Source organism: Uranotaenia lowii, chromosome 2 (assembly GCF_029784155.1).
Source record: "Uranotaenia lowii strain MFRU-FL chromosome 2, ASM2978415v1, whole genome shotgun sequence".
NCBI lineage: Eukaryota > Metazoa > Arthropoda > Insecta > Diptera > Culicidae > Uranotaenia > Uranotaenia lowii.
In genome coordinates this window covers 290316759-290331495 of record NC_073692.1, presented here as the reverse complement: position 1 = coordinate 290331495, position 14737 = coordinate 290316759, and the positions used below count along the sequence as shown (strand labels likewise).

The following is a 14737-nucleotide window of genomic DNA, read 5'->3' as shown; positions in this document are numbered from 1 at the left end:
TCAAATTGATGAAACAGAAAAAACTGTCAAAATTGACCATTTTGGTCAAATTGACAAGATTGACAAAATTGAATTGACAAAATTGATAAAACATATTGTCAATATTGATGAAACAGAAAATTGAAAAACGTGATTATACAAAATTGGCAAAAAAAAAATTGGAAAAAATTACAAAATTGACAAAAATGATAAAATTGACAGAAATGGCAATTTTTAACAGGTATGCTATAAACCTTGATTTCTATGTTGATTCATTTTTGTAAAGGGCGAAAGCTGTTTCGAGAAAATCGCGTTCAAAGTAATTAGGTTTAAAATGTAGGTCTTCAAACGGTACTTTTTCACCCAACTGATAATTCGATTTGTTGACATTTGGCCGAACGGCCTTTTGAAAAAATTGATACCACTGCTGCTCTCATGCTGGGTAGGGAAAATAGAATCTTATTGGAATAAAATAATGTGATACTGAGATCAACTCATCTAGCAGTAGCATGTATCCTGACAAGTTGAAGACAAAAATCAAAAAAAAATATTTTAAGTATTGTCGAGTATAAGTTTTTGCATCATTCAATTCCACTTGCCGTTCCAAATGTTCTTTTCCTATGAATTAACTGACATCTAATCGTTTTCAATTCAATTGGATAGTATCATCATCATTACAACTATATTATTAATCTATTTGTCTATAATTTTATATCTTTCATTTGGTAGTATTTCTTATAAAGTTTAATACTGACAAATTACGCTAAAAAATGAGAAAAATGAAAAAGTTGATAGACATAATTGACAAAATTTAAAAAAAATAACTAAATTGAGACCAAATTTACAAAATTGAAAACAATTGACATACGACAAAAATGAAAAAAAAAATCTATGTTGACTAAGTTGCGAAATTGACAAAATTGCAAAATTGTCCAAATTTAGACAATTGACAAAATTGATTCAACTGACTAAATTGACTGAATTTACTAAATTTACTAAATTGACTACCTAGGCTAAATTGACTAAATAGCCTGATTGACTTAATTCACAAAATTGACAAAACTATCCAGATGGACAAAATGGACAAAATTTACAAAAATTACGAAATTTACAAAATTTACAAAATTTACCAAATTTATAAAATTTACAAAATTTACAAAATTTACAAAATTTACAAAATTTATAAAATTTATATAATTGACAAAATTGACAAAATTGACAAAATTAATAGAATTGACAAAATTGACAAAAATGATAAAATAGACATAATAACCAAAATGACAAAATTGAAAATATAGACATTTCAAAGTTGTCAAAATGTTTTATATCTATAGTTATTTCGATAGATTATTGTAATCTACGTTGAAGCATCGTATTTTAGTCTAGCAGTTGTAAATTTACTTATTTTTTTTCCATTTATTCGCTTCCTTTACTTGAGAGGTTGAATTATTTGAAACACATGGTTAGACATCTTTTTTTTTAAATTATACTCTTCACTTTTAGACCTCTTCTATTTTATAGATCATAAAGTCATAGAAACGGGATCATATAAGATATCCCAAAATTCAATCATTCAAAATTTTTCAATAAGTTTACAATTATGATATTAATTTTGTGAAAATTATAATTATTTCAAAATATCAACATCCTACAAAAAATTTTGAGTCCTAATTTCTTGAATTCATTTAGGATTTACTACGTTCGAAATACTTTAATCATTACTCAGAATTATTAAATCCATTATTCATTTATTATTTTGTGTCATGTGTATCCAAATATAATTTTTAGACTGTAAGAAAGGCTACAACCCACTGATAAGAGTATTTAATCGGGTTTTTTTTAAATAACATCATCGCACAAATAAATTTCGAATAAAATTGATGTGCAAACTTTATCTGCTTATATGAGCCATTCAGATTAAATTCCCTTAATTTATTGGATCGATTTCATCACCAAATCACGTTATTTGTTAAGTTTTTGAGCATTTTAAGTAAATTAAGCATAAATTTTAAGATTAAATTTTGATTTATTTCATGTAGCTGTTCATGTAGCTGGGTTGCCCGAGAAATTGGAGAACGGTTGCCATGGACCGAGTGAATTTTAGGAATTATGTTCGTCAAGTTATGTCGTGAGATGGAATACTATGTAAATAAAAAAAATAAATAAATAGGGGAGACTGAGGATACTTGATCCCTGGGGATACTTGATTCCTTAGCTACATCTCAAAACTGAAATGTCTTACAAAGATCAAATGTTCTAGAAAAATATGCCAAAATGAGCAAAATAACAATGCTTGTAGTTTGAAAATTTAAAAAAAAAATAATTGTTTGAGTAATTGAACTTTGTTTGAAAGATTTCACAAAATGTAACTTGAAGATCTTTTTTTATCACTTTAAAATGTTCCTTACATGGGAAAATTATGAAAAAAATTGTTCCAATGTATCAATCGTTCGAGCGTAAAATGAACTTGAAAATGCCATATTTTTAAAGCAATGGAAAACTCTCAACTTTTTTCAAAAAAAGTTTTCTAAAATGTTGATTATGGGTACAATTGATCCCCTAGAGTTGGGTACAATTGATCCCCCTTCCAAACGGCATATTCTTCTTCTGAATTGATCGTTATGATTGCTGATTACGAAATAACTAATATTTATCCGAAAACTTATATTTATCAAACAATTGTCTGAAGAAAAGAGCAAAAATTATTAATTTTCTTTTAATTATAAAAAATAGCGCCTTTAAGTATGCAATGTTATTTGCGTTGAGACAAAGTTATAGAATTTTCTTCTTATGTCTGCTATAAATTGTGAAATGAGAACAAACATGACCAAAATAGTCAACTAACATTCTATCTTGAGGTTTTGTTCGATTTTTATACAAGGATTAGGGCTTCCTGAATAAAATATCAAGTCTCCTTCAATAGGGGATCAAGTCTCCCCTAACTACAGAAAAATCGCTATTTTTTTACTCCCACGAAAATGCTTCTAGTTCATAAACGGGTTCAAGTATCGTTCTAATTTTTGGAGCATAGAAACTTGAAGTTGCAAGCTGTCAGAAAATGTCAAAGACGGCGAGTTGCTAATTTTTTCCAAAAAGATATGATGAAAATAAGAAAAGGGGATCAAGTATCCCCACTCTCCCCTACCTAGCTGTTCATAAAATTTCGTGGCGTCACAACGCTTTGCAAAACCCTGCTTAAAAAATGGTGCGTTGTAACGTCATGAAATTGAATCGCACTAAAATAAATTTAAATCAACGTTTGAAAAACCTAAAACAGCGATTTGATGGTTGTAATGTAACGATACTATTTTGAAATTTTCATCAAATTTGCTCGAATAGGAGAGCAAAAATAATGCGGTTTTGTAAAAACTGAAAAATGTAAAAGGAGGCGCGTTGTGACTGAATACTGAATTGTAAAAATTAATTTCTGAACTTAGGGGTATATATTTTTTCAATGTGCGATATGAACTGTACAATCTACAAACAATATACCGAAAAATTGTTTTGCAAACGTTGTTACGTCACGCTGGAATGGGTCATTTATATTTTATGTGAACCCGAGCAAGGCCGGGTACAATCAGCTTGTAGAAAATATAAGGAAATCGGTACAAATTGATTAAAAATCCTGCTAGTTTACAGAAACGATAGAACGTTCCGGCGAAAATGTTGTCAGCTCGATAGCACAGAATATGCACGTGGAAGATTCTAGGTCAATCACTAAATTCAAGAAATGTTAAAATTAAAATCATTGAAACTGTTTCTTGCAAGACGAAAAATTTTCACCTTACCATCAGTTCTCGCGTCCTCGTTAGACGACCTACTATGACGATTTATTCGTTTCCATTTTCCCGGGTTGCTTCAATCGGGACAATTTGTAAAAAAAATCGTAAAAGTTGGCATAAAATATAAAATTTAGAAATTGGATTCTATGGATTCATGGGTTCATTTGGCGTTCTATCAAAAGGTCAGATGGTGGGTAAATCATGACACCTGTCAAAGACCGTATTCGTACCGATGCAAGACTAAATTTTCACCGAAGGTTGTCATAAGATCGTCTGCAAGCATGTTTGTTAAACAACTTCGAGTAACACTTCCATACGTGCTTCTACAGCGTTTTGGGTCCAAACAAACTTCGGACCGTTGGATGGAAGCTGGGTAGAACTCTTTTCTGACACGTGACCTATCATGATTATCAACAAAATGTCATAAAATCTTAGCTTGCTCTGCTTCAAATTGGAAAAATCATGAATAACACGAATGATGGTAAATCAAATCACTACTTAAGGGTGTTATCTGAATCCATCAAAGTACAGTCGGTCAGAGGTGATCCAATCATTCGGTGTCTGATGCCAAACGTCGTTAGAGAGAAATTCATCATGATTATTTGGATTTTTATTCTATTTTGGGGATCAACAAGTGCTTTCCTTTCCAGGGACACTGATTCCCCACTGTACCGACGTTTGGATAAGGTAGGGAAAAAATAAATAAATTCATATATAAAATTTTGAAAAAAAAACATTAAACTTGATTTTTTTTTTCAGAGATCTTGTAGCAAAGTGGAATATTATGATACAAACCTAAGAAAATGCCAAAATTTTCCAGGTGGTGGATATTTCATTGCACTGGACAGCGTGAGTGTCGTCGGTGATAATGTTGTTTAAATGATTTTTTACAGATGTGAATTTTTTTTCCTATAGATTTCTCATTGTGCTGTCGAAACGAGAGGACCACATAAATTCAATCAAAATGATCGATATTACTACGTTTGTGACAAGGATGGAATTCTTATTGGGGAATGTGCTAATGATATGGTTACTTAATCTTAACTGATCAAGGAAACAAATATACATTTTTTTATACTTCAAGATATTCAACGAAAACAACCAAAAATGTGTTTTGAGAACACAAACTCAACCATCGACAATAAGAGTCTACAACGAAGCTCGGGATTGTAATCTTTTTATCCCAGATTGCACAAACTCAGGTAGGTTTTTTAAACATCTTTACAAGCATTTGGTTACGATATAGTTTTTTTCTAGGATCTTTTGTGGTGCCGTCAGATTGTTCGTACTTCTACAATTGCAAAATTAACAACAACCACTACATTCAATATGTATACAAATGTCCGTTTGGTACCAAATTTCATCCTACATTGAAAAGGTGTATTAAAATGTCGGAATGCTACGTAAGTAAAATATTTACTTATGGCAGGGGAAACGACTAACCAAGTTATTTTTCTAATACAGCCTGGCGAGAATGCGAATCAATTCAACACTGAAAATTTCCCAAAGTGCATAGCACCGGGTCAATTTAGAACTTCGGAAAACTGTAACCGGTTCTATAAGTGTTTACTACACTCAGATGATTCGTTTTTCCAAATAAGATACGAGTAAGATTATGAATCCATATTTAGTCTGACCAATTTTCCTATGATCTGTTCTTATAGTAAACTTATTTTATAGATGTCCCTCAAACACATATTATGATATCGAAAGCGAGCGTTGTGAAACGAAATATGCCCATAATTGTGAGGCCATTCCGATGGAAAAAATAATATCGGATTATGTTGCAAAACACGGTATTGATTGTCGAACTCAGGATCATCAGAATACCACAGTTTTAGATACAACTGGTACAACAACAATATCGGTTGAAACAAAACAAACGAGAAATCCTACCGGAACTACTCCTTCATTTGATGACTTATTTGCATCTGACTGGCAGAAGTTAGCAAATCTTGATCAGCAAACAGACGATTCAACAGATAAAACAGAATTAAAAACCACATTATCTCACCAAGAAACATCGATCGCACATCAACAGGAAGATTTTTTCATCTGGGATGACGATGCACGACTAAGGGATGCTTTGGTGGATCCCGCAGCAGCAGCAGTAGAAGCAGCAGCACAAGCAGTAGCTGATCTATTAACAGAATCAACAAAAGTTTCAACTCTCGATCCTACCACAACTGAAGCTACCACAACTGAAGCTACCACAACTGAAGCTACAACAACTGAAGCTACAACAACTGAAGCTACAACAACTGAAGCTACAACAACTGAAGCTACAACAACTGAAGCTACCACAACTGAAGCTACAACAACTGAAGCTACAACAACTGAAGTTACAACAACTGAAGCTACAACAACTGAAGCTACCACAACTGAAGCAACCACAACTGAAGCTACAACAACTGAAGCTACCACAACTGAAGCTACCACAACTGAAGCTACCACAACTGAAGCTACAACAACTGAAGCTACAACAACTGAAGCTACAACAACTGAAGCTACAACAACTGAAGCTACAACAACTGAAGCTACCACAACTGAAGCTACAACAACTGAAGCTACAACAACTGAAGTTACAACAACTGAAGCTACAACAACTGAAGCTACCACAACTGAAGCAACCACAACTGAAGCTACCACAACTGAAGCTACCACAACTGAAGCTACCACAACTGAAGCTACAACAACTGAAGCTACAACAACTGAAACTACAACAACTGAAGCTACCACAACGGAAGCTACAACAACTGAAGCCCCCACAACTGAAGCTACAACAACTGAAGCTACAACAACTGAAACTACCACAACTGAAGCTACAACAACTGAAGCTACAACAACTGAAGCTACAACAACTGAAGCTACAACAACTGAAGCTACAACAACTGAAACTACAACAACAGAAGCTACAACAACTGAAGCTACAACAACTGAAGCTACAACAACTGAAGCTACCACAACTGAAGCTACAACAACTGAAGCTACAACAACTGAAGCTACCACAACTGAAGCTACCACAACTGAAGCTACCACAACTGAAGAAACAACTGAAGCTACAACAACTGAAGCCACAACAACTGAAGCCACAACAACTGAAGCTACAACAACTGAAGCTACAACAACTGAAGCTACAACCACTGAAGCTACAACAACTGAGGCTACCACAACTGAAGCTACCACAACTGAAGCTACCACAACTGAAGCTACAACAACTGAAGCTACCACAACTGAAGCTACAACGACTGAAGCTACAACAACTGAAGCTACAGTAACAGAAACAACCACAACTGAAGCTACAACAACTGAAGCTACAACAACTGAAGCTACAACAACTGAAGCTGCAACAACTGAAGCTACCACAACTGAAGCTACAACAACTGAAGCTACAACAACTGAAGCTACAACAACTGAAGCTACCACAACTGAAGCTACCACAACTGAAGCTACCACAACTGAAGCTACGACAACTGAAGCTACCACAACTGAAGCTAAAACAACTGAAGCTACAACAACTGAAGCTACAACAACTGAAGTTACAACAACTGAAGCTACAACAACTGAAGCTACAACAACTGAAGCTACAACAACTGAAGCTACAACAACTGAAGCTACAACAACTGAAGCTACAACAACTGAAGCTACAACAACTGAAGCTACAACAACTGAAGCTACAATAACTGAAGCTACAACAACTGAAGCTACAACAACTGAAGCTACAACAACTGAAGCTACCACAACTGAAGCTACAACAACTGAAGCTACAACAACTGACGCTACAATAACTGAAGCTGCAACAACTGAAGCTACCACAACTGAAGCTACAACAACTGAAGCTACAACAGCTGAACCTACCACAACTGAAGCTACAACAACTGAAGCTACAACAATTGAAGCTACAACAACTGAAGCTGCAACAACTGAAGCTACAACAACTGAAGCTACAACAACTGAAGCTACAACAACTGAAGCTACAACAACTGAAGCTACAACAACTGACGCTACAATAACTGAAGCTGCAACAACTGAAGCTACCACAACTGAAGCTACAACAACTGAAGCTACAACAGCTGAACCTACCACAACTGAAGCTACAACAACTGAAGCAACAACAATTGAAGCTACAACAACTGAAGCTGCAACAACTGAAGCTACAACAACTGAAGCTACAACAACTGAAGCTACAACAACTGAAGCTACAACAACTGAAGCTACCACAACTGAAGCTACCACAACTGAAACGGCAACAACTGAAGCTACAACAACTGAAGCTACAACAACTGAAGCCACAACAACTGAAGCTGCAACAACTGAAGCTACGACAACTGAAGCTACAACAACTGAAGCTACAACAACTGAAGCTACAACAACTGAAGCTACCACAACTGAAGCTACAACAACTGAAGCTACCACAACTGAAGCTACAACAACTGAAGCTACAACAACTGAAGCTACCACAACTGAAGCTAAAACAACTGAAGCTACCACAATTGAAGCTACAACAACTGAAGCTACAGTAACAGAAACTACCACAACTGAAGCTACAACAACTGAAGCTACAGTAACAGAAACTATTACAACTGAAGCTACAACAACTGAAGCTACAACAACTGAAGCCACAACAACTGAAGCTACAACAACTGAAGCTACCACAACTGAAGCTACAACAACTGAAGCTACCACAACTGAAGCTACGACAACTGAAGCTACAACAACTGAAGCTAAAACAACTGAAGCTACAACAACTGAAGCTACAACAACTGAAGCTACCACAACTGAAGCTACAACAACTGAAGCTACGACAACTGAAACTACCACAACTGAAGCTACAACAACTGAAGCTACAACAACTGAAGCTACAACAACTGAAGCTACAACAACTGAAGCTACCACAACTGAAGCTACAACAACTGAAGCTACAACAACTGAAGCTACAACAACTGAAGCTACAACAACTGAAGCTACCACAACTGAAGCTACAACAACTGAAGCTACCACAACTGAAGCTACCACAACTGAAGCTACAACAACTGAAGCTACCACAACTGAAGCTACCACAACTGAAGCTACCACAACTGAAGCTACAACAACTGAAGCTACCACAACTGAAGCTACAACAACTGAAGCTACAACAACTGAAGCTACCACAACTGAAGCTACCACAACTGAAGCTACCACAACTGAAGAAACAACTGAAGCTACAACAACTGAAGCCACAACAACTGAAGCCACAACAACTGAAGCTACAACAACTGAAGCTACAACAACTGAAGCTACAACCACTGAAGCTACAACAACTGAGGCTACCACAACTGAAGCTACCACAACTGAAGCTACCACAACTGAAGCTACAACAACTGAAGCTACCACAACTGAAGCTACAACGACTGAAGCTACAACAACTGAAGCTACAGTAACAGAAACAACCACAACTGAAGCTACAACAACTGAAGCTACAACAACTGAAGCTACAACAACTGAAGCTGCAACAACTGAAGCTACCACAACTGAAGCTACAACAACTGAAGCTACAACAACTGAAGCTACAACAACTGAAGCTACCACAACTGAAGCTACCACAACTGAAGCTACCACAACTGAAGCTACGACAACTGAAGCTACCACAACTGAAGCTAAAACAACTGAAGCTACAACAACTGAAGCTACAACAACTGAAGTTACAACAACTGAAGCTACAACAACTGAAGCTACAACAACTGAAGCTACAACAACTGAAGCTACAACAACTGAAGCTACAACAACTGAAGCTACAACAACTGAAGCTACAACAACTGAAGCTACAACAACTGAAGCTACAATAACTGAAGCTACAACAACTGAAGCTACAACAACTGAAGCTACAACAACTGAAGCTACCACAACTGAAGCTACAACAACTGAAGCTACAACAACTGACGCTACAATAACTGAAGCTGCAACAACTGAAGCTACCACAACTGAAGCTACAACAACTGAAGCTACAACAGCTGAACCTACCACAACTGAAGCTACAACAACTGAAGCTACAACAATTGAAGCTACAACAACTGAAGCTGCAACAACTGAAGCTACAACAACTGAAGCTACAACAACTGAAGCTACAACAACTGAAGCTACAACAACTGAAGCTACAACAACTGACGCTACAATAACTGAAGCTGCAACAACTGAAGCTACCACAACTGAAGCTACAACAACTGAAGCTACAACAGCTGAACCTACCACAACTGAAGCTACAACAACTGAAGCAACAACAATTGAAGCTACAACAACTGAAGCTGCAACAACTGAAGCTACAACAACTGAAGCTACAACAACTGAAGCTACAACAACTGAAGCTACAACAACTGAAGCTACCACAACTGAAGCTACCACAACTGAAACGGCAACAACTGAAGCTACAACAACTGAAGCTACAACAACTGAAGCCACAACAACTGAAGCTGCAACAACTGAAGCTACGACAACTGAAGCTACAACAACTGAAGCTACAACAACTGAAGCTACAACAACTGAAGCTACCACAACTGAAGCTACAACAACTGAAGCTACCACAACTGAAGCTACAACAACTGAAGCTACAACAACTGAAGCTACCACAACTGAAGCTAAAACAACTGAAGCTACCACAATTGAAGCTACAACAACTGAAGCTACAGTAACAGAAACTACCACAACTGAAGCTACAACAACTGAAGCTACAGTAACAGAAACTATTACAACTGAAGCTACAACAACTGAAGCTACAACAACTGAAGCCACAACAACTGAAGCTACAACAACTGAAGCTACCACAACTGAAGCTACAACAACTGAAGCTACCACAACTGAAGCTACGACAACTGAAGCTACAACAACTGAAGCTAAAACAACTGAAGCTACAACAACTGAAGCTACAACAACTGAAGCTACCACAACTGAAGCTACAACAACTGAAGCTACGACAACTGAAACTACCACAACTGAAGCTACAACAACTGAAGCTACAACAACTGAAGCTACAACAACTGAAGCTACAACAACTGAAGCTACCACAACTGAAGCTACCACAACTGAAGCTACAACAACTGAAGCTACGACAACTGAAGCTACCACAACTGAAGCTACAACAACTGAAGCTACCACAACTGAAGCTACAACAACTGAAGCTACAACAACTGAAGCTACAACGACTGAAGCTACAACAACTGAAGCTAAAACAACTGAAGCTACAACAACTGAAGCTACAACAACTGAAGCTACAACAACTGAAGCTACAACAACTGAAGCTACAACAACTGAAGCTACGACAACTGAAGCTACAAACACTGAAGCTACAACAACTGAAGCTACAACAACTGAAGCTACAACAACTGAAGCTACAACAACTGAAGCTACAACAACTGAAGCTACAACAACTGAAGCTACGACAAGTGAAGCTACAACAACTGAAACTACAACAACTGAAGCTACCACAACTGAAGCTACAACAACTGAAGCTACGACAACTGAAGCTACAACAACTGAAGCTACCACAACTGAAGCTACAACAACTGAAGCTACCACAACTGAAGCTACAACAACTGAAGCTACAACAACTGAAGCTAAAACAACTGAAGCTACCACAACTGAAGCTACAACAACTGAAGCTACAACAACTGAAGCTACCACAACTGAAGCTACAACAACTGAAGCTACAACAACTGAAGCTACAACAACTGAAGCTACAACAACTGAAGCTACCACAACTGAAGCTACAACAACTGAAGCTACAACAACTGAAGCTACAACAACTGAAGCTACCACAACTGAAGCTACAACAACTGAAGCTACAACAACTGAAGCTACGACAACTGAAGCTACCACAACTGAAGCTACAACAACTGAAGCTACAACAACTGAAGCTACCACAACTGAAGATACGACAACTGAAACTACCACAACTGAAGCTACGACAACTGAAGCTACAAACACTGAAGCTACAACAACTGAAGCTACAACAACTGAAGCTACACAACTGAAGCTACAACAACTGAAGCTACCACAACTGAAGCTACAACAACTGAAGCTACAACAACTGAAGCTACAACAACTGAAGCTACAACAACTGAAGCTACAACAACTGAAGCTACAACAACTGAAGCTACCACAACTGAAGCTACAACACTGAAGCTACAACAACTGAAGCTACCAACAACTGAAGCTACCACAACTGAAGCTACAACAACTGAAGCTACCACAACTGAAGCTACAACAACTGAAGCTACAACAACTGAAGCTACTCACAACTGAAGCTACAACAACTGAAGCTACCACAACTGAAGCTACCACAACTGAAGCTACAACAACTGAAGCTACCACAACTGAAGCTACAACAACTGAAGCTACAACAACTGAAGCTACAACACTGAAGCTACACACTGAAGCTACAACAACTGAAGCTACCACAACTGAAGCTACCACAACTGAAGCTACAACAACTGAAGCTACAACAACTGAAGCTACAACACTGAAGCTACAACAACTGAAGCTACCACAACTGAAGCTACAACAACTGAAGCTACACAACTGAAGCTACAACAACTGAAGCTACCACAACTGAAGCTACAACAACTGAAGCTACAACAACTGAAGCTACAACAACTGAAGCTACAGACAACTGAAGCTACAACATCTGAAGCTACAACAACTGAAGCTACCACAACTGAAGCTACAACAACTGAAGCTACAACAACTGAAGCTACAACAACTGAAGCTACAACAACTGAAGCTACAAAAACTGAAGCTACCACAACTGAAGCTACAACAACTGAAGCTACAACAACTGAAGCTACAACAACTGAAGCTACAACAACTGAAGCTACCACAACTGAAGCTACAACAACTGAAGCTACAACAACTGAAGCTACAACAACTGAAGCTACAACAACCGAAGCTACACAACTGAAGCTACCACAACTGAAGCTACAACAACTGAAGCTACAACAACTGAGCTACCACAACTGAAGCTACAACAACTGAAGCTACAACAACTGAAGCTACCACAACTGAAGCTACCAACAACTGAAGCTACAACAACTGAAGCTACAACAACTGAAGCTACAACAACTGAAGCTACAACAACTGAAGCTACCACAACTGAAGCTACCACAACTGAAGCTACAACAACTGAGCTACACTGAAGCACAACATGAAGCTACCACAACTGAAGCTACAACAACTGAAGCTACAACAACTGAAGCTACAACAACTGAAGTACACATCGAAGCTACACAACTGAAGCTACCACAACTGAAGCTACAACAACTGAAGCTACAACAACTGAAGCTACCACAACTGAAGCTACAACAACTGAAGCTACAACAACTGAAGCTACCACAACTGAAGCTACCACAACTGAAGCTACAACAACTGAAGCTACAACAACTGAAGCTACAACAACTGAAGCTACAACAACTGAAGCTACCACAACTGAAGCTACAACAACTGAAGCTACACAACTGAAGCTACCACAACTGAAGCTACAACAACTGAAGCTACCACAACTGAAGCTACCACAACTGAAGCTACCACAACTGAAGCTACAACAACTGAAGCTACCACAACTGAAGCTACCACAACTGAAGCTACAACAACTGAAGCTACAACAACTGAAGCTACCAACAACTGAAGCTACACAACTGAAGCTACCACAACTGAAGCTACAACAACTGAAGCTACAACAACTGAAGCTACAACAACTGAAGCTACAACAACTGAAGCTACAACAACTGAAGCTACCACAACTGAAGCTACGACAACTGAAGCTACGACAACTGAAGCTACAACAACTGAAGCTACCACAACTGAAGCTACCACAACTGAAGCTACACAACTGAAGCTACCACAACTGAAGCTACAACAACTGAAGCTACAACAACTGAAGCTACCAACAACTGAAGCGACAACAACTGAAGCTACGACAACTGAAGCTACAACAACTGAAGCTACCAACAACTGAAGCTACAACAACTGAAGCTACCACAACTGAAGCTACAACAACTGAAGCTACAACAACTGAAGCTACAACAACTGAAGCTACAACAACTGAAGCTACAACAACTGAAGCTACAACAACTGAAGCTACCACAACTGAAGCTACAACAACTGAAGCTACAACAACTGAAGCTACCACAACTGAAGCTACAACAACTGAAGCTACAACAACTGAAGCTACAACAACTGAAGCTACAACAACTGAAGCTACCACAACTGAAGCTACAACAACTGAAGCTACAACAACTGAAGCTACAACAACTGAAGCTACCACAAACTGAAGCTACAACAACTGAAGCTACAACAACTGAAGCTACAACAACTGAAGCTACCACAACTGAAGCTACAACAACTGAAGCTACACAACTGAAGCTACAACAACTGAAGCTACCACAACTGAAGCTACAACAACTGAAGCTACAACAACTGAAGCTACAACAACTGAAGCTACCGACAACTGAAGCTACAACAACTGAAGCTACCACAACTGAAGCTACAACAACTGAAGCTACAACAACTGAAGCTACAACAACTGAAGCTACAACAACTGAAGCTACAACAACTGAAGCTACACAACTGACACCAACTGAAGCTACAACAACTGAAGCTACAACAACTGAAGCTACAACAACTGAAGCTACAACTGACGAACAACTGAAGCTACAACAACTGAAGCTACCACAACTGAAGCTACAACAACTGAAGCTACAACAACTGAAGCTACAACAACTGAAGCTACCAACAACTGAAGCTACCACAACTGAAGCTACGACAACTGAAGCTACAACAACTGAAGCTACAACAACTGAAAGCTACAACAACTGAAGCTACACACAACTGAAGCTACAACAACTGAAGCTACCACAACTGAAGCTACCACAAACTGAAGCTACCACAACTGAAGTCTACAACAACTGAAGCTACAACAACTGAAGCTACCACAACTGAAGCTACAACAA

The 14737-nt window shown here is 37.8% G+C and overlaps 1 protein-coding gene across 1 annotated transcript in view; it reads left to right on the top strand.

Annotated features, from left to right (window-relative positions):
• Positions 1-5157: 5157 nt before the first annotated feature.
• The window catches only part of LOC129742772 (mucin-22-like), a 31013-nt gene continuing 21433 nt past the window's right edge, over positions 5158-14737 (top strand). Inside the window, exon 1 of the mRNA XM_055734714.1 lies at positions 5158-5164. Coding sequence (XP_055590689.1) covers positions 5158-5164 — 7 coding nt within the window. The remainder of the gene's footprint in view (positions 5165-14737) is intronic.